The sequence below is a fragment of the Crinia signifera genome, chromosome 6 (assembly GCF_055691185.1).
Source record: "Crinia signifera chromosome 6, ASM5569118v1, whole genome shotgun sequence".
NCBI lineage: Eukaryota > Metazoa > Chordata > Amphibia > Anura > Myobatrachidae > Crinia > Crinia signifera.
In genome coordinates this window covers 244,400,319-244,422,190 of record NC_139222.1, presented here as the reverse complement: position 1 = coordinate 244,422,190, position 21,872 = coordinate 244,400,319, and the positions used below count along the sequence as shown (strand labels likewise).

The 21,872-nt window shown below is 43.9% G+C and overlaps 1 protein-coding gene across 1 annotated transcript in view; it reads left to right on the top strand.

Moving 5' to 3' along the window:
* LOC146009132 (solute carrier family 2, facilitated glucose transporter member 9-like) overlaps positions 1 to 21,872 on the top strand; it is a 67,119-nt gene that overhangs the window by 34,485 nt on the left and 10,762 nt on the right. Inside the window, exons 6-9 of the mRNA XM_083149210.1 lie at positions 193 to 325; positions 7,053 to 7,240; positions 11,831 to 11,941; positions 20,243 to 20,344. Coding sequence (XP_083005336.1) covers positions 193 to 325; positions 7,053 to 7,240; positions 11,831 to 11,941; positions 20,243 to 20,344 — 534 coding nt within the window. The remainder of the gene's footprint in view (positions 1 to 192; positions 326 to 7,052; positions 7,241 to 11,830; positions 11,942 to 20,242; positions 20,345 to 21,872) is intronic.

Sequence of the window (21,872 nt, the reverse complement as noted above, 5' to 3'; positions counted from 1 at the left end):
TCGTCAACCCTGCTTTTCTTACAAATGGGAATCATGCCCTATATCTGGTGATAAGTGACAATGGGTTTGTTATTGGGGTGGTATAAAAAAAAATACTATAATTTGTAGTAAGGTGTGTGTATGGTCTTCCCCGGCATGAAAACAGCTGTGTGGATGTTCCATAAAATAATGACGTACATTTTATCCCAACAGGATGAGACGTGGCCCCTGTTTCTTGCCTTGATTGTGGTACCTACCATTGTGCAAGTCTCGATCTTGCCTTTCTTTCCAGAGAGCCCCCGTTATCTCCTCATTGATAAGGGCAATGTGCATGCCACGATACATGGTGAGTAATGGAAAAGGAGAGTGCGATTGTAGCAATCGAACCCCTCTAAAACTTCCTAATACATGTTGAGTATCCCATATTCAAAATTCCGAAACATGGAATATTCAAAAATATGAAAAGTTTTAAGCACAACACCTTTGCTTTCTGATGTTTCAATTTACCCAAAGTTTGATGCAAAAAATTATCACAAATATTGTATAAAATGACCTTCACTTTGTGTGTATAATGTGTATTTTGTCCTTTCCCGAAATTTCTCATTATTTTGTGCAAATATTCTCAGATATGGAAAAATCCCAAGTCCAAAAGAGTTGACCTGTGCTCGGTAATAATATTAAGCATATAGAGTATTGTGAGCTGCAGTATAATGGAATTTCTCTGTAAAACACTTCACTTGGATCTGTTGAGTTAAGATTATATATAATATTGAAAACAATAATGTTCTTCAGATTTCGGAATTGGAAATAATATAGTGCAGCAGCTCCCAAACTTGATTGAATCATGGCCCCCTAGAGTATAAGCCCTAGGCCAAACATTTCTTATTGAAAAATTGTGAGGAAATTAAGTAAATAGTCTTTACCTGTCACCCTGAGGCTTCGTTATATGATGGTGGACAGGGCTGTGTTATATTTTAACATCTACAAAACCAGTGCTGACCACAGCCAATCACATACTGTATGTGTTCTGTGACACCTGGTTTGGAAAGCACTGATCTAGTTTATACAGTATGTGCTCCGTGACCTCCCGGTTTGGGAAGCGCTAGAGGTGTCACCAGGGTTGGTGTCATCCGGTGTAGTGGCCTCCAACCATCAGGAGCGAATTGCAGAGAGCAGTTCTTATAGGGATAGCTGCCCTTTGGATTACTAATTGCATATGTAGGTACATATGAAATTACTATCAGCGCAATGGATGACGGGTGTACTGTGCTTGGTACATTCCGCCCACAGAGAGAGAAATATCTCAATGGGTACCTAGGTGTGCACAGCGCATATATTAGGGTTCAAACTGGCTGTGGAATTACTGCAAGGGACGTGCTTTGCAAAAAATGACTACCGTATACCCCTGTTTTGCAACCTGCACACCCAGACATTGGCCACCACAGGAAAAAAAACAAAAACATTCCTGATTCATGCGCCTTATATTGTGCTTGCTGCCACCCAGAGTGAATTCCCACCCGTGTAAGTCTAGGAATGGCTTGCAAAAATATCCCTGATCGTCGTACAGATGCAAATCCATACGCAACTCAGTCGGCATGGGATGATTTTCCTAGTCTGTGTAGGTGTGCGTAACTGGCCCTTCCACAGTAGTTAATCTGTTAGGTGTTATGCACCTAACAGATTATACCGCACACTATAATGCCCTTTACAAATGTGCTACACACCTTAATCCCCCTTATAGAATATGCCACACACCCTAATGCACCTTATATAAATATGCCACACACTATAATTCCCATTACATATTATGCCACACAGTTATGCCCCTGACACCATTTTATGTTCCACACATAATAATGCTCCTTAGAAATTATGGCCCACAGCTAGGCTTTTAATTACTTTTATATGACCTACTCGTTGCCAAGGGTTTCTATGCTCATTGCCTGGTGTTTCGTGGCAGAAGATGCAGCTTTCTGCATCTTGTCCCGACGGTGCCAGCATATCAAGCACTTCCAGGTAACACTATAAGTGCAGTGGTGTAACTATAAAATTTGTGTCAGTCTGCTCCTCTCCCCCCCCCCCCTTTATGGCAAGTAATGCCACCCATAGTGCCATTTATGTAATGCCCCCAATAGTTCCATTTATGTACTGCCCCCCGTTCCATTTATGTACTGCCCCCTGTTGTGGCAATGACATACTGCCCCCCATTTTGCCATTTATGTACCCCCCCCATTATGCCATTTACGTACTGCCCCTTGTAGTGCAATTTACGTACTGCCCCCACATTGTGTAATTTAGGTACTGCCCCCGTAGTGCCATTTACATACTGCCCCTCCTAGTGTCATTTACATACTGCCCCCCATAGTGCCATATATGTAATACCCGCCCCCAGTAGTGCCATTTATATAAACCCCCCCCCCTATAATTCCATTTACATAATCCCCCCCCCCCTTCGTATTGCCATTTACATATTGCTTCCCTGTAGTACCATTTACTTAATGCTTCCCCGTAATGCCATTTACTGAATGCTTTTACCGCAGTGCTATTTACTTAATGCTTCCTCATAGTGCCATTTATGTACTGCTCCCCATAGTGCCATTTATGTACTGCTCCCCGTAGTGCCATTTACGTACCACTCCCTGTAGTGCCATTTATGTACTGCTCCCCATAGTGCCATTTACGTACCACTCCCTGTAGTGCCATTTATGTACCGCTCCCCATAGTGCCATTTACGTACTGCCTCCATTAGTGTCCCAGGAAATACTCACCACCTCTGCTTCTACAGATATCCTGCTGACATACTGTACAGCTGCCCTAACCTGGACCTATGTAGCTCCGACCCACCTGCCGTGGTACCCCCTTTTTAGCATCCTCTGTGACGGCAGCAAAAGAACAGCAGCAGTAGGGAGAACATTGACTGTGGTGATGGGGGTGCCGGGCATTAGATTGTGACTGGGCACACCTCTTGCGCATGCCTTTGCTTAATAGTATTAATACAGTATGTGGCAAAGAACTGCCTGTTTTTCTATTTAAACTTAATATTCATCTGAATATCAAAAAATGGCCCCCTTCAGAATTGGAGACAAAAACTCCTTAAAAATAGCAGCTGTGTCCCATTGAAATCAATGTGAAATAGAGGGAAAATAGTGCTATATTAAAATATAAGTTGACTATATATTGTGATTCTCAAATGACGGACCGTTGATGCAGGGGTGCGGGTGAGTACAGTTCTGTTTGGTGCACTGATATATGTTGTATACAGTATTTGCTCCGTTACATCCCGGTGTGGGAAGCACTGATATAGTGTGTACAGTATGCGCTCAGTGACACAGTTGGGAAGCACTGATATTGTGTACAGATGAAGCCGCTCTTGTCTAGCCTGCCTATGCGAATTGTCCCGCCAATCCGCCACAGCGTGCCTAGTCGCTAGGCAGCGCAATAAGTAGCAAAGCTTGGTGTTTGGTGAATAGTGTTATCAGATGATTGCAATACCAGCGATCATCCACCAGATGTCACTTTTTAAAATCACCACTGCGCATGCATCAGATGTCTAATGCAAAGCTATAGCAAAAGGATCCGGATTGCATGTGCATGAAGTGTCCATTAAAATGCACTACAGCGCAAGAACAAGTGCAGTAGCAGATTATAAATGACAGATTGCAACTTGAGACACCCTGGTTCTTTACAATTTACCACACTATTGTACACACTTCTATATGAACCTTTGCAGTATGTACAATAGATGTACAATAGATGACTTTGAAGTACGGGCAGTCTGGCAACTTTCCTTGCCACCTCCTTTTCCAGCACCTATGGTCCCAAGCAACCACTTGGAGAGTGATAATGCCAAGTTTCAAAACCCAAACTATACTCTGAACGTTCAAGCTGGACATTCCCGGAAAGCATTGAGACTTTTTGAAAACTGCTTTTCTATAACTGTAAAGAGCATGATCGTTGACAGGTGGGATGCGTATTCCCATTGGATTGTATTAAATCAACTACCAAAAAACGTATATGTGTATATACATATGGCAGCACTATTCCAAAGGAATAATAGACATGGTTTTATTTCACTTTTTTACGTTTTTTTTTTTTTTTTTTAATTTTCTATAAAGGTCTACTTCACTGTAAACGTTTCCAACAAAAACAGTAGAGCAAGGGTGGTTGAGCATGTGAGGATCACAAATGAGTACATCATATAAGATGCGTAAAACAAGAATAAATCCAGTCTTTGCTCCCATTGTCGCAGATTTGCTTGTGCTCTTTCCTGCTCCTGAGAAGATGAATGGGTCGCCCCCATCACAGTCTTGTCTGTCACTTTCATTGCTTCCCTCAGGTTACAGGAGATACCTGTGAATCTTCACTCACTCTTCTTTCTGTCTGTTTGTTGAATTGCCCAGCACACACAAAGCAATGATCATTTGATATTGAGACAACACTGTTGGCTATTATAATGACTCATAATCATCGGGCTGAAAGTACGAGACAAAACGAAGGGGAGGTGTTACATGCTCCTCTCTTTCTCACTGACAATAGTTCGCTGGCCCCTGTCGAAAATCGATCTCCTTCCCTCTGTGCAATGGTAGAAAATAATTACATAACTCGTAAACATGTATTTTTAAAATGTAAAAATGACTGTCTGTCTCCTTTTTAAATGATGATTATGATGTGTTTGTTAAGGCTCATTAAGAAAGCCACAGGGCCAGATGTATCAAGCTTCAAAAAGTAATAAAATGGAGAGTGATAAACCAGGAACCAATCAGCACCTACCTGTCATTTTTTAAACCCAGCCTGTAACATGACAGGTAGGAGCTGATTGGCTGGTTGTTTATCACTCTCCATTTTATCATTTTGTGAAGCTTGACACATATGTCCCACAATGAGAAACGCAACTACTATTACTACTAAAAATATTTTTATTAAAAAATAGAAATAAAAAACTTTCCATTCTAATAATTTTTATTTATGGGCCTTACAAGGAGTCTGTGCAACCGTAGTAAAATTCAGTAAAAACCTAAATGGACAAAAACATTCTATACGTGACGGCTATTACTGTCATTACACATCCGTGCTAATACAATGGCCCTTATTCTAGTTCACTCTTTCTGACAAAATCTTTCTTAGATGGACAAAACCATGTGCACTGTAGGTGGGGAAGATGTTACTTGTGCAGAGAGAATTAGATTTGGGTGGGGTTTTACTTCAAAGTGAGATCTTTATTGCAGTGTAAAAATAAAGCAGCCAGTATTTACCCTGCACAGAAACAAAATGACTCACCCAAATCTAATTCTCTCTGCACATTTTACATCTGCCCCCCTGCAGTGCACATGGTTTTGTCCATCTAAGAAAGATTTTGTCAGAGTAAACTAGAATAAGGGCCAATAACCGTTAGTAATACCGCACTGTATAAACTGGTACCACTGTTGATGGTCTCTGAGCAGACTGGTCCATAGTCACTTACTACAAAACAATACTGTGACCAAACGCCTACACCTGCTGGCTATGCCCTTCGCTGACACAAATAGGGATTGGACCTGGCTAATAGGGGATTCCCTCTTACCATCAGTAACCACTTGTTACTGACACCAACCAATATGCAGTGGGCAGGGATATCTCTGCCACCACCAGACTCCTACTATGTGGTGTCTGGAACCACGGTTACTTGCTGAGGTCCTAACACTGTAACCTGAGTACTACTTGCTGTGGTGTATGTGTTGACACACTGCTGACGTGCCTGGCTGGTTTTCCCCACTAGTCACTAACAACGGACCAGGCCTCTGCAGTGGTAGCTGGCAGAGGGCAGAGCTTGGAGGTGCGGGGCTCGTACCAGGACAGGTGGAGAATGGGGCCCTTTTGGCATACCTCTTCTGGTCATTTTGAGGCAGAAGGTTTTTATTCGCCAAAGCCTTGAAAAATACTCTTCCCTATTGCATACAAAAGACGTTTACCATAGCCAGATACAAGTACACATCTCAGGCCGTCCAGTGGGCATTTTAATCCTAATACCACACACAATACAGCAGGTGGTAAGCCCACCCTGTTCTTTCTAATCAATCAGCATAAGTGCATGAGCTGCGCATGCCGGGTGTGGTATGGGACTCCGACAGTCGGGATCCCGACAGATATTATCCCGACTGCCCGGAGTCCGACAGCATGGCGAGTGCAAAAAAGCCCCTTGCGGGCTCGCCACGCTGCGTAGCAAGCCACCTATTCTATTCTCCCTCTATGGGGGTCGTGGACCCCCACGAGGGAAAACAGCTGGTGGCCGTCGGGCACACGGCTGTCGGCATTTTGACAGTCAGGATCCCGACATCGGGTAAACGACTGTCGGGAACCCGTCCGGCACCCGCGCATGCCTTGGGCACATTCCCACTCAACATTATTCTCTATAGACAGAGGGTAGTCTTTACTGAGCTTCAGCTCACCTGGGGTGTTGGTCACAGCCCAGGTGGCAGGCTGTTTGGGCTAGGGGATGTTTTCCCGACTAAACCCACTCCCAAAAGCTTACACAGGTCCCAGCTCACCATCTCTAGCCCAGATTTTGAGCTCCAGGGATGGACCCGGCCAGGGTCTCCACTAAGGGAGCATTCCATGATACATTTAAATTCACACCTTATACTGAGACTGTTAACCCCTTGTGGCCTTGCCGCAGCCTCCGGCCCATCCAAGACCCAGCTGGTGGCTCTACTTCCCCTCTCCCACAAGGGGTTAACAGTGTGCCGCCGGGGAGTTCCCAGGCAGTGTCAGAGCAGCTCCCTGGCCCGCTACACCCCCATAGTTGGTCCGGGGCTGCACGGGCCAGGGGGGCACAGCCACACTGAGCGCAGGGGGGCGGGGAGAGAGGGCTCTGAGGAGAGCCAGGGGAGAGGTCTTCCGCAGCTAAGCTGAGGGGGGTGAGGGCTCCAGCAGCTTCTAAGAGGGGGGGGGGGAGTGCAGAATTGCCATGGGTTCTGTGAAACCTTGCACCGGCCCTGCATATATGCAGCATTTGTTTGTGCCCAATGGGATCTTTAAGAACAAAATAAATAAGGCAGGAACCTTACTTCTGATCCTCCTATTTTGTTTTCCCGCAGCTTTAAGATGTTTCCGGGGTGAACACGATGTGCAAGATGTCATTGAGGAGATGCAGGAAGAGCAGCAGTCCATGACATCTGAAGATACCGTCTCAGTTTTCCAACTGTTGACGGACCGCACCCTGTTTTGGCAGATTATGTCTGTCATTGTGATCAATATGGGTATGCAGCTTTCTGGGATTGATGCGGTAAGTCGCCCATGCCTATAAATGGGGAAACCAAATTTTCCCTTTCTGAACTGCCTGCTTATGATGCTATGTATGAATCCCCATGCCCTAATCCAATAAGGAACGTATTATGTATTAAACTGACCACATCTCACTGGAAAAGGTCCCTTCTGCAAAGAGATCCATCTGTGACTCATGCAAGCCTGCTCTGGCCTGTTACAGCCCAGCGACTTTCTTTGCTGATGCATTCTATAGCAGGCTTTATATCAGAGTTCATGATATTGTAACACCTTGTGGCAGGGCTGGATTATAATGGGGGCACAAGGGGTCAGTGCCCCTGGGCCACCCACTAGCTAGGGGCCCCCTGTGGTTGGCATGTATTTTTTTTTTTTAGCTAAAGTTTTTTTGCATGGGAGTGGGGTAGTGCTGCAGCTTCACCTATCTGCCAATGTGACAATGATTAATGGTGCTGAGCATCAGGAGCCAAGGCACACTGACTGCAAAAGTGTACAGTGCATTACTGGGAGTTGACCAAGTCCCATGTTACTTTAAACCAGAGGGCAGAGGCTGAGAGGTTTGTGCTGAGCTCTAATTGATGGAGCTCATTACATGCCCATGGAGAACAGCAGCAGAAGCTTAGTCATGGGAGGGTTTTTAATCAAAGGCAGCACTAGGACTGTGAGGTCTCCTACAGAGTAAGGTGCAGAGGGACAAACACAGCTTTTCCTATGGTATGTGTGTGTGTGTGTGTGTGTGTGTGTGTGTGTGTGTATATATATATATATATATATATATATATATATATATATATATATATATATATATATATATATATATATATATATATATGCAGTTACCCATTGACCAAGTTTATACTGCCTTTACTATGTGTTTTGACAGTGTAATATTCTCCCATGCAGTGTGCGGCCAGTAATGACAAGTGCAAGGGGGCCCCCCTGGCTATAGTACCCCGGGCCCCCCGAAGGCTTAATCTGGCACTGCCTTGTGGACCAGATGCACTAAGCTTCAAATGTGACAACATGGAGAGCTATAAACAACCAGCCAACCAGCTCCTGCCTGACATGTCACAGACTGTGTTTGAAAAATGTCAGGCAGGAGCTGATTGGCTGGCTGTTTATTACTCTCCATTTATCACTTTTGAAGCTTAGTGCATCTGGCCCAGAGTGCAATCCATAGATTCAGCTGCATGGCGATGATGCATTTTTGGTCCACAAAAGCCTATATTATCACTTATGCTTGGCCACAGGTGACTTAATTAGGAACTCAGTCAGTCTGATTTAACCATCTGTGCTGAGCCATGGATATATCTAAAACCTGGACCATTGAGGTGCCTTGAGGACCGCCTTTGGGAACCTCTGACTTAAAGCATACCTCTCACCCACTGTCCCGCAGTGTCCTGCGGTTTGTGCGGACAGTTAAGTCCACCTGACACTCATTGTAGTTGTAGACGCACATTGACATGTACATAAGTAGCTATCAGAGCAGCTGGAGACAGACGGACTGGGGGCATACCAGCCCTCACAGTGGCAGCAAATGGGAGGTATGGCTGGGGTATCTGGACTGATCATAGAATGACTCATGATAGGCAGTCATATAGGCGACCACTAATGAGCCATGCGAGGGGACGCAGTACACTTAGACAGTGTCCATGTCAACATCGACAACCTAAAAACATTAAAAACTCCTGTCAACTTTTTTCCTGTATGTCAACCTTTTGACCATGTCGACCTTTTTCCTGTTGACCCTTTTCAGGTTGACCTTTTACCTGTCGACCTTGTGACTGTCGACCATTAGTGGATGACCATACAACACTCTATCATGAGTCTGTCTATGTTTTATACCATAACCGTGGCTGGTATTCTTGTCATTCCTGCTAAGCTACACCCCTTTTGTCGAGGCCACATCCCATTTTTTAGGAGTACCACGCCCCTTATTCAGGAGTCAAGATTAACCTATTTAAAAAGTGGGGCGGTACGCTAAAAATATATGACCAGACAGCCATGCAAGCGCAATAAGGAAGCCAGCTGTGCATCTAGCACTTAAGCGGTCACTTTTATTTTTTGATGTGATGGGATTTTATTGGGGCCACTGTACCGGTAACATTATTTAGATGAATAAACACGGTGAACAAAAATCAGCCTCCTAGATGCAGTTAATTTAATTGATTTAAAAGACCTGCTGCTTGTTTGGTGAATCCAGCCAAAAAGCTAATGTAGAGCCCAGGAGACTCTTCCCCCAACTATAGGACCTTCTGCAAGCAGGCGGTGAGTTTAGGGAATATTTTTCCTAGGTAAAAGTACTGGGAACACTTCTATATAGATGCTAAAGAAAACTTGTGCAACAAAGAGATTTTTGTTTATTAATGTTTTGAGTTGAGACAAATCAAAGGTAAAATATATAATGTGCCGTTTAAATCAAACCTTTGATTTTTTTTTTGTGTTACGATGTGTTCACTTCTCTGTTTAAATAAATGAACATTGCTTCATTACCGTCTAAAGCTGGGTACACGCTTAAAGGTTTATCTGTCCATTCAGTGGGATACGGTCGCTGGGTCGATACTATGAAGATCAAAAGACATTAGGTTGACATGGCAAAGGTCAGAAGGTCTACACAAGCATTAGGTCAACAATGGGAAGGTCGACAGTCAAAAGGTCAACGTGAATTTCTCACTTCTTTTTTTTTTCAAAGGTGGTATTTTATTCCCTACCATCCACTAGGACAGTGGTTCATAACCCTGGTCCTCAAGTACCCCCAACAGTGCACGTTTTCCAGGTCACCCAGCAGGTGCACTTATTATTCAGACACATTTTAAAATATCCACAGGTGGAGCTAATTATGTCACCTGTGATTCTGTGTGGAGACCTGCAAAACATGCACTGTTGGGGGTACTTGAGGACCAGGGTTGGGAACCACTGCACTAGGGCATGGAGGGAGAATATAATAGCGGGCTGAGCATAGCAAGGCACCGTGCCCGAAGCATGGCGAGTGCAGCGGTACACTGATACGGTACCCATGTCGACTCACATCGAGATTCTGGACAAAAAAAAAAACGTGAAAACCTCGACCTTCCCAATTTTTCTGAATGACCAATGTCTGTTTTCCAGATTTGGGAGCAAATGGTCAATTACCTGATTTTTTTACCTGATTTTTGTAACCACCAGATACAGCTTTTAAGAACTATTTAGATCTAGGGATTTATTTTCTAAACTGCCGTTTCCCTGCAGGTTGGAGGTGAAAATGTTGTAAAACTGATTTGAAAAAATGTTATATTTTTTCTTCAAATTTCCAAAAAGCCTTTGTAAATTTCAAGAAAATATCCTATCTACCTATCTATCTATCTATCCAATAGTGTGTGGACTGGCACTCCCTCCAGCTGGGTATTTAGTGCTCAGGTAACTTCCATGCAGATAATGTAGAGTTCCTTTCAAAGCAACGGCACTCAGAGACTTGATGATTTTTCAATTAGTTTTTATCCCATAAACAGGTGCGATAATGTTATCAATGTTTCAGGGTACACAGACCCTGTTTTCAAGGTGCAAATGATAAATGATAGTATAATATGTCCATTTCCACTTCTACTTGGATGAAAGGTTTTGAAGAATCACCTTTGAGTTCTGCGCCATATATAAAACCACTTACTTTTTTGCCGCAAGCTGCTTGGTCCTTTGACTCCCCAGTGACTTTTAACATCTGTATTATTTACTTCAGGACATGTATTACCTCAGGTGACACTGTGCATAATACACTTGCAGTCTCTCTGTCACAGTGTGGCCAGACCTTTTTTTTTTTTTTTTTTTTTTTTATGTCCCTAAACTTCATCAAAAGAAAAAAGAGAAACTGACTACATACTGTATAGTTTTTATATGAAATATACTGAAATTACTTTGCAAGGTACAGTCCATGCTAGGATAGTTTTAACAGCTGCACATTCCTGTACAGTACAGTTGGTTTCTAGATTACTGAGCATATTTGTGATGTTTGCCTGATTTCCTCCATGTTTGTAAATGATAGTAGTGGTGTAACTGCGAAACTGGTGGCAACTGATTTTTTTTTTTTTCAAGTTTTTTAAAATGTTAGAGATTTTTTTTTTTTTTAAATAGAACTGTTTTTCCTGCAAATATTGAATAAATAGTTTCACCGCACAATCGATCATGTCAAACTTTTTTTTTTTTATTCCTCTAATTGATATCCTGCAGTTTTAATTCTAGTCTTTTTATCTCCAAAATGATTCTTTTGTCTGCCACAAGTGGCTTTCTGGACTTCTTGGAAGGTGTTTGAATTCTATTTGATGCTCCGCATTAAGCTGGAAATTCTGTGAGACGTCCGGCCCTGGTACTATGGTGGCTATGTGTCCGGGGGGTGGACACACATACAGTAGTTGTGGTTACCTAGCACACCGCAAAGGGTGATGCACTCACTGCTTGCAACTCTGCCAGGCTCCCGTTTTTTATATGCCAAATCTGTTTTAAGAATAGGACTGGTGAATAATATCTAAATTCTCCCATATGTTTTTATACGATGCATACTCCTGCCATTAAAACATGACTGGTTTAATCAGGAACTGACTGCTACATTTCTGTTTTGTTGCAGATTTGGTTCTACACCAACTCCATATTTGAAAATGCTGGCGTCCCTTTAGAGGAGATTCCATACACAACGGTGGGAACTGGTGCAATTGAGATAATTGCAGGTCTGGTAGGGGTATGTGTTTACTTTCTACACTAAAGTGTGTTAGCCTCTTACTGTATGTCCTAATATCAAATCAGCAACAATGTATTGTAACATTCTGATTGTGTGTTTAACATTCTCACATCTTGGCAATGGATGGTTAACAGATTTGAAACTATGTATCCTATAGATTAGATATCCTAGTAAATATTTTGGAGTTTTTGCTATTTTTTTAGATTTAATTTATGTGCAACTTTACACAACATTATTTTCTTTCTTTGTTCAGACAGAATGGACACTGCCTCTAGTGTGCTTTCTGCACTACCGGGTGCCGGACAGCTTTCCGACAGTCATTACCCCGATGTCGGATCAAAAGCCCGACACTCAGGGTCCTGATGGCCACCGGCTATTCTCCCTCGTGGGGGTCCACGACCCCCATAGAGGGAGAATAGAATAGGTGGCAAGTGCAGCAAGCTTTGCTCGCCCCATTGTCTGAGTCCGGCCAGTTGGGATCCCGACATCGGGCTAATGACTGTTGGGATCCCAACTGTCGGGACCATATACCACACCCGCACTACCTACTTTATTAATAGAACACATTTACACAAGCACATAACAAACTGCCCCATTTATGTTCAAGAATGGGATTGGTTAAATTACTTTTGATCTTTATCAAAGTGTTAATATGATACAATGGAGCAGATGTATTAAGCCTTAACAAGAGATAAATGCAAGGGTGATAAGGAGAGATAAACGTCCAGCCATTTAGCTCCTTACTGACTTTTTTCAAACAGAGCCTGTAACATGGCAGTTAATAGGTGATTGGCTGGATGATTATCTCTCCTTATCACACTTGCATGTATCTCTTGTTAAGGCTTAATACATCTGCCCCACTGTGTGATATGTACAGCATATCTCTGCACAATGATATTTGCAGTGGACCATGAACCGCTATTGTTACACTATAAAAATACGAATAAAGTTCTACAAAATATTACACATATGCCGTTAGGCCCAAACGTGAGTCTTATATTTTATCTGCCCCTCTTCTGTATGCTCAACCTCATTTGTCACACATGACCCTACGTTTACCAGCATTTGCTACACATGTTCCCATGCAGAGTAGCATTTATCTCACATTTCCCCATGCTCTTTAGCTTGTAACACACATGCTCCCCAGCTTGTCACCTATGTAGAGCTCCATGTAGAGCAGCATGTCCCCATCTAGTCACATATGTTCCCATGACCAGCATGTACTGACATTAGTGCCCCTTATTCACATTATGCCACACAGTAGTGCTCCTTATTCCCATTATGCCCCACAGTAGTGCTCCTTATTCACATTATGCCACACAGTAGTGCTTCTTATTCACATTATGCCCCACAGTAGCGCTCCTTATTCACATTATGCCACACAGTAGTGCCCCTTATTCATATCAACAATACATAAACATCTTGAATTAATTTGAAACTGTTGGGTTGGTTATAGGATGGGGGGGGGGAGGAGTGAGGTAAGCAGAATGTTACAAAGTCTTGAACCAGCTTTGTAACCTAGATGTTCCTCTCTGGGGTTGGAGGGTGTCTACATTGTTCTAGTCAATGTGGGGACCCTTCTGACCGGGTTTCAGTGTTATGGGCTATGTTACTGGCTGGCATGATTGGATTCCAGCGATCTCTCAAGGGGCTTAGCTGGAATGATGGTAGGCTCAGGGATGCTGCTTCAAAATTACTATATGGAGGAGGACAGTGAGGGAGCCCTGGCTATTAAGAATCATTTTGATTGATTCTTACTGGTTATACCGATCACACAAGATGGCCAACAGGAGTAGCTTTAGCCAGCCACAGATTCAGTTCAGCAGTAGCCAATAAGAATGAACCTAATTCTTATTGGCTACTGATGACTGCTGCACAAGTCATTGGCCAGTCTGCAGAGGCTTCCGCTGAATAGCCCTGGCTTGTGCGATCACTTCGCTTACTGGTTTGGCATCATAACATGTACTGCACGTGTGTGGCAGGCACAGGAGCTAGTGGGGGATGATGGAGAGGGATCTTGAAAAACCCTCTTGGAAAAGAATCTGTGGTAAGTAACACAGTCTACTATAGGCTAATGCTATCTGCAGAAAACAGGGTCAATGTGAATCAGTTTGCATATAAGTCCCCATATAAACCAATGGAAACTGGCTGGAAATTAGAGACATTGGCGATACCTCCATAATTAATCCAGGGGGTCACTCCAAATTTTGGGAGCCCTCTAAATACATGTGTTTTTGGGGTTCCCCTGCAGGTATTATTTAATAAATATGCCACTTGGTCCCGTCCCTACAAAATATTACAATGTTTTTAATAGTAATAAAGAAAGAGAGAGAGAGAGAGAGAGTGGTTTTATTTACTAATCCTGTAATGTAACGCGGCTCAGACTGAAGAATAAAAAAGGGTATTGACGATTTAGCCTTTCTTATAAACACAAAGAAAAATTGCCACCTAACCAGCTGACCACTGTCGCTGTCTTGCACCCTTTTGATCCTGCTCTTGACCTTCCTCTCCCCTCCTCCCTTGCCAGCCTCTTATTCCCAACCATTTATAGTCTCCTTATTTGAGAGTTACCACAGCAGAGAAAACATCTATAACCAAGCGCACATTCCATATTTTTAACCCAGGGCTGGCCTGTGCTACATAACACTAAATTAGATTTTTGACAATTAGAGAGACTAATGTGAACCACCGCCTCCCAAGGGCAAAATCTCACAGCGCGGATTTCCTTTAATAAACACATCGCAGTGCAGAAGTGAAACAGCGAGTCCCCCACACCCAACAGTCTGCTTATTTACCCCTCTCTATCTTTCTCAAATCCCCCTCTTTATACAGCACTGCTCCGAACTGCTAAATGGTTCTCGCCCTTGCCATCTACTATTGAGCAGTAATAAAAGTGCTTGAAGAGGTGCAGAAGGAATGGATTTGCAGTAACTGGCTCACATTCACTCAGGCAGCCTCATAGCTCTGGAAGTCTGATTGGTCCTGAGTGGAGGCAGGAATGGCACCCGATGGACACTAGGAGATTGGTTATAAAATTACAAGCATTTGTTCTGCTGTCAATATTTTCTGCTGGTTTTGCTCAAAGCTTCTTTTTTTTTTTTTTACCGCCGCTCGTTTTCCAGAGGGGAGAAAGAAAGTTGAAGCTAATGCAGCTCTTAAGATTCTTTGTTATGTAGTTGTTTTTCTTAATACTCTTTGCCGTGAAAAAATAGCTACTTTGAGACGTTAAGAACGTTGAATGATCAAAGGCTCCTTTTATTACAAGTGAAGTACAAATTAATTCATTAAAGAGTAATCTGACATCCAAAAGGGAATGAGAGTCTGGCAGAATGTAACTGGTTTTGCATGAAGCCACAGTAGCCAGATTAACTGCTAGGTGGTGAGAGAATCTGAGCATTTGCAAGCGGAAAGACGCTCCACCTATTGATTTTATGCTAGTCAGAGCAACCGCCATGTTTAGTACCGCATCCTTGCGTCAGCCTTGCTAGGTGCAACAGATCCATCAAAAACAGTGCCCGCAGCGTGGCGAGCGCAGCAAGCCCGCAAAGGTCTTCATTGCGCTCCCCCCTCTGTGCAGTCGGGATTCCGATGTCGGAGAAATGACTGTCGGAATCCCGACTGTCAGTGTATCATACCACACCCATTTAGATACAATCTCGACCGATTTGTATGTAAATTGGGCATGTTTTGGGCCATTTCTGATCCGATGCTCGCTCACTTAAAGCCAATTCTGTCCATATCACATACTATGGTAGGTACATAGGTGCTAGAAAAAGATTTTGTGCAACCCTGACGAAATACACAAATACAATCCATTTTTTCTATAATCGCTTGCTTTCAACACCAAGTAACCCTATATCTTGGGAGAAAGAAACAGACCATCGTGCAAATATTGTATTTAACAGTGGCCAATTTAATGGTGATTGTTTGCACTCACATGGAGCTGTACTTTGATTGGCATATAAAGGGTCTTTCAATTAATAGTAGTCCACAGAGATCCTAAGGAGAATAGGGGTATAAGACTCTCAGAGCAGGGGCGTAACTATAGCACCGCACGGGGCTGCGGTGCTATAGTTAACCCCCCCCCCCAATCCCCCGCAGACTTACCTATCGCGCTGGTCCCGGCGGCTCCGTTCTTCTGCTGAGGACCACCAGAAAATGGCCGCCCCCATATAGCACACAGTTCTCTGAAACTGTCTGCTGTATGGGGGCGGCCATTTTCTGGTGGTCCTCAGCAGAAGAACGGAGCTGCCGGGACCAGCGCGATGGGTAAGGGGATTGAGGGGGGGTTTGCATGGGCGGCGGCGGGGCGGCGGGCAGGGGGGGGGGTAGGGGTGCTTAGCGGGGCGAGGGGGGGGCGCCCAAAACGTAGCTACGCCACTGTCTCAGAGGACCATCAGTGGCGGCAGGAATCATCAGGTACCCGTCCTATCCTAAGGAGTCCGGTCGGCAGCAGTGATTGGCTTTAGTGCGCTTTCGGGCTCAGGTGGCCCTTCGTCAGAAGCATGCTTCTGACGAAGAACCACCTGAGCCTGAAAGCGCGCTAAAGCCAATCACTGCTGCCGACCGGACTCCTTAGGATAGGACCCATAGTTGCATATATCTTAGAAAGCCCCCTCCCCCAAACTAAAGGTGCCCATACACAGTGCGATGGGCACTGTGTCAGCAGCGCTGACAATTGTGCTGCTGCGGTGGCCCAGTGCCCTGAGAAGGGTGGCCCTGGTACTTCCGCCTGGCAGTTCTGGGTCCCGTGGCATCACTGAATGTCATCTTCTTAGAAATTTTAAGCAGTTTGGGTAGCACAGTGGTTAGCCATCCTGCCTCACATCACTGGGTTCTTGAGTTAAATTCCAAACCATGGTCATATCTATATGGGGTGCTCCGGTTTTCTGTGTCACTCCACACACCGACTGGTAGGCGAATTAACTGCTGACTGAAATGTACATTAGTGTGTGTGTGTGTGTGTGTGTGTGTTAGGGATTTTAGACTAGAAGACAAATTACAGTGGAGCATCAACCTGTGTGAATAACAGATCTCTGCCCAGCACTGGATCACTGGTGGCAGTGTATCAATAAACAATAATTCATTTGATGTATCCTGATACCTCTGATAGATGTTTGAGAGGTTGGGATACTGAAGGTTCTTTCCTTCATATTTGGTGGTCTTGGCCTATTGCTAATTGGCCTAATTAGCTAAACACTCCTATCACCTCGCAGGTACACAGGTGCACTCATTACTGACTGACACATTTTAAAAGATCCACAGGTGGGGCTAAATACTTCACTTGTGATTCTGTGAGGAGACCTGGAAAACATTAACTGTTGGTAGCTCTAATATCTAGTAGGACTGGAGTTGGCTACCCCTGCCTAGACCTTCCTTCATTATCCAGGCACCAGAAGAAATTATTGAGACATGTGATATTGGCTACCACTTGCCAGATAGAAGTGGACAGGAAACAAACTAAACCACCATCCTTCTAGTCTATAATATGCCATTTTTGGCATGTTTATCGTATAGAATTTATGACTAGCAACATCATTAACTCCTCTAAATCTTTCCATAAAATATGGGACCCATGGTTGACTACGCAGCAACTTTCTTCTCCCTTCCACTCACGTTTCATAAAACGATCTAGGCAGTGGTGCAAGTAGAATTTTTTTCTTGGTGGTATGGATAGCAGGCACGTGTGCCAAAAACAGCCGTGGCCACCACATGTCATGAGGGAGCATGGTCACACAAAGCTAGAGGAGTAGCTTCATGACAATACAGGCATGGCCGCATTATGCCATGTACCGTAATGCCCATTACACATGATGCCACACGCCGTAATGCCCATTACACATAATGTCACATGCCGTCATGACTCCACACCCCACAATGCCCATTATGCCGCATTAGTGCCACTTTCCCACATGCTCATTGGTAGGAGTTTCTTTCTCAATGCCAGGGGTTTCGTGCGCATTGCCACGGCGGAGTGAGGCTTGTGGAGACAGCTGCCAGTTTGGCAGAATGCAAGCAGTGTGACAGCCAGGCAGTGAGCTGTGCGCTGCCCGGCTGTATTCTCAAAGCAGGTCTGTGGCTTTTTTGACCCACTGGACCGAAAGCCATTCAGGAGCCACCACTGCCACTGCCAGACCCGAGCTCCAATTGGCCTACAGTCTAGAGGGAGAGTTCAAAATAGCAGCGGACCAGCTTTGAGTATATAGCCGGGCAGCGCACAGCTCTCTGCCTGGCTGTCCTGCTGCTTTCATTCTGCCAGACAGGCCGTTCCAGCGTCTGGAATATAAATTAAAAAAAAAAACCATACCTAAATGACAGCATTCCAGGGGAAAATAGGATGGCTAACTTGCACCAATGGATCTAGATTTTTTACTTTATACTTCCAATAGCTATGATTCCAGATGGGAACTTTTTGCTGAGGACTCTCTCGATCTCTCCATCTCGATCTCTCCATCTCGATCTCTCCATCTCGATCTCTCCATCTCGATCTCTCCATCTCGATCTCTCCATCTCGATCTCTCCATCTCGATCTCTCCATCTCGATCTCTCCATCTCGATCTCTCCATCTCGATCTCTCTCTCTCCATCTCGATCTCTCTCTCTCCATCTCGATCGCTCTCTCTCCATCTCGATCGCTCTCTCTCCATCTCGATCTCTCTCTCTCCATCTCGATCTCTCTCTCTCCATCTCTCTCTCTCTCTCTCTCTCTCTCTCTCCCTCTCTCTCCATCTCTCTCTCTCTCTCTCCATCTCTCTCTCTCCATCTCTCTCTCTCCATCTCTCTCTCTCTCCATCTCTCTCTCTCTCCATCTCTCTCTCTCTCCATCTCTCTCTCTCTCCATCTCTCTCTCTCTCCATCTCTCTCTCTCTCTCCATCTCTCTCTCTCTCTCCATCTCTCTCTCTCTCCATCTCTCTCTCTCTCTCTCTCTCCATCTCTCTCTCTCTCTCTCTCGATCTCTCTCTCTCGATCTCTCTCTCTCGATCTCTCTCTCTCGATCTCTCTCTCTCTCGATCTCTCTCTCTCTCGATCTCTCTCTCTCTCGATCTCGATCTCCATCTCTCTCTCTCTCTCGATCTCTCTCTCTCTCTCTCTCGATCTATCCATCTCTCTCTCTCTCTCCATCTCTCTCTCTCTCTCCATCTCTCTCTCTCTCTCCATCTCTCTCCATCTCTCCATCTCTCTCGATCTCTCCATCTCTCTCGATCTCTCGATCTCTCTCGATCTCTCTCTCTCTCTCTCTCTCTCTCTCTCTCTCTCTCTCTCTCTCGAGATCTCTCTCTCTCTCGAGATCTCTCTCTCTCTCTCGAGATCTCTCTCTCGAGATCTCTCTCTCTCTCGATCGACTTTCTTTGCTTATACTTACTGTATCTCTTGGTTTATTTATCTGATGATCTCAGCATTAAAGTCTTTCTTCACTTTTACTTGTTTAATTACATATTTACAAATCGGATACTTCTATGTGTTTTGACAATCAGATTCATGTTTAAAGATACCATTGATTTGATGTACTACTATGTCTTAATTGTGAACATGTCTATTCTCATTAGAAGCAAGGGCAAACTACTGTCTCTGTTCACACACATCTTTTTATTCTACCTATATGTTAAATGTAATCCTTAAGTTTAATTAACCCTACTATATTCAATATCTTTGTTCAGAACTGAAGTTGGAATTCAGGGTTACAATGTTCTGCTTGCCAGGCCGGAGGAGGCTACACATGTCCCTCCTCCACTCTTAAAACACCCCCAGTCAGCCTCCCAGAGGGGGTTTGACCAGTCACCACAGAGGTTTGGCTACCCGTTAGGGAGTGTCTGGCCTGGCCTTTTATATACTCTATGCATGATACCAGACGAATGCACTGCAGAGAATACACAATAGTCCTGTGCACATAATGTAACCTATATGTATACTTCAAGTTCACAGTCTGGAATCCAAAGCCTAATGGGGATTTTCCCTGTACCCCTGTGGGCCATTCTGACCCTGCTTCTCTCACCACATTGGCTGAGTAATGGAATTGAGTGAAACCTGCCACCAAAGCTTACAGAGCATGATTCTGATCATAAAAGATGATCTCCACCTTTCCAGTTGTTTTTGTTTCTAGGAGGAATGTCCAAACATTGCAGGGGCACCAATAATTTTGGTTACTCAAGCTTCAGATTCTACAGCTTCAAGGATCCAACAGATTGAAGCTTCTCGCCTTGTAATGCCAAATGCGTGGCAAGTTTCCTAACCCATTGTGAGCGTGAGACAACTTATTATGTTGCTTTTAATTATTTATTTTTTTGTTTGTTTGTTTTTCAGTGTTTTACCGTTGAAAAATTGGGAAGGCGCCCTCTTATGATTGGAGGATTTAGTTTCATGGGGTTCTGCTGTGCTGGAATAACCCTAGCGCTTGTATTTCAGGTAAGTACTAAAAGGACAAGGGGACAAAAGGAAAAAGGAGGCCTTGGGACAGGATCATGAAAAATATAATACTGTGATCTAAAGTCCTTTTATTATTAAATAAAAGTGTAGTAACCGTATGTATATAAATTTTCCAGCAATCCAAAATACAGAATATTAAGTAATCTTTATAGATTTAGCTTGCTCTGCAACTGTCTGCTAATTTCAGTTCCCTACAAATACTGTAGGTTGCAGCGTTACAAATGTATCTATTCTTGGCAATTAAATAATGCATTCTGCTTTAAACACTCTGGGGAAGATGTATCAAATATTCTAAAGATAGGTGTAGAAGTTGCCCATAGCAACCAGTACACTTCCTCCAACATTTTACTTCTGTGGCAATTGGCGCAATCACGTTGCCATTCGTGTGCATTTTATTCGCTCCCGCGGCTCATAGAAAATCATTGAGCGGCAATGTTGCAGTGTGGCAATTTCACACCACAGGTGCAATTTTGGGGCAACAAAACATCAGGAGTGACCAGATCATGGCAATAATGAGCGTGGCTACATGTGTTTCGCTTTTTATCATGTGGGCGGAGACCCTGTCCCACCTTGACAAAATGGACGCCACTTCCTTTACGGGATTAATCCCTGTGCTGCAGCACCATCTTTACACAAAAGTGGGCACTTGACATGTTTAAAATGTGTTAACATTTTATATGTATTGCTGTAGTGCCTGGATATGGGAAGCCTGCTGCTGAGCACAAGGCACTAAGTATATATTTATGAAAAGAGTATTTAAATGTTTTTTTTATGAAATGTATGCACAGCACTGAGCTGGGACTGCACCAGATATTTTCAATGTGTAGGTATGTGTGTATCTAAGAGTATTGCACAAAGTATTCATTTTGAAGAGTATTGAGGAATGCATTTTAAAATGAATATGCACTTATTCTCTATATGACTCTATATGTATGCTGATCCCCTAGCAAATAGGGAAGAGTCCTTTTTCAGGACTTATATGACTGCTTCATCTTGTGACAAACTTCAAACAGTAGTCCCGTTATCCTCCTGTACTGGGTAAAGAATCCAGCGTCTCCTAGCTCCACCCTCTGCCAGCTACACCTGTAGAGGATCTGGTCTGTGTTCAGTGACCAGTGGGGGAGTAGCCTACATCAGTCAGGTAGTGGCATCTGGTGGTGGCAGCGATTATCCCTGCCCATTGCATAGTGGGTGGAGTCTTTAACACGTGTTTACTGATGGTAACAGGGAATCCCCTATTGGCCAGGTCCTGTGAGACCACAAACCACCTGTGGACATCTGTGGACCTGAAGGACATAGCCAGAGCTTAGGTCAGGCATCCGGTCACAGAATATATATGAAAATGTGATGGTATCTAGAAGCTGAGTAGTTGCTATGGGCACACGTGGGACATATTATTCCTTACGCCCATTTTTCTTCAATTTTGGAAATGTCCCGATGTTCTAGAGGCCAGGATACTTGCCTCAATTGTTAGGAATATTGTAGGCATTTTTCATTCACCTCTTGT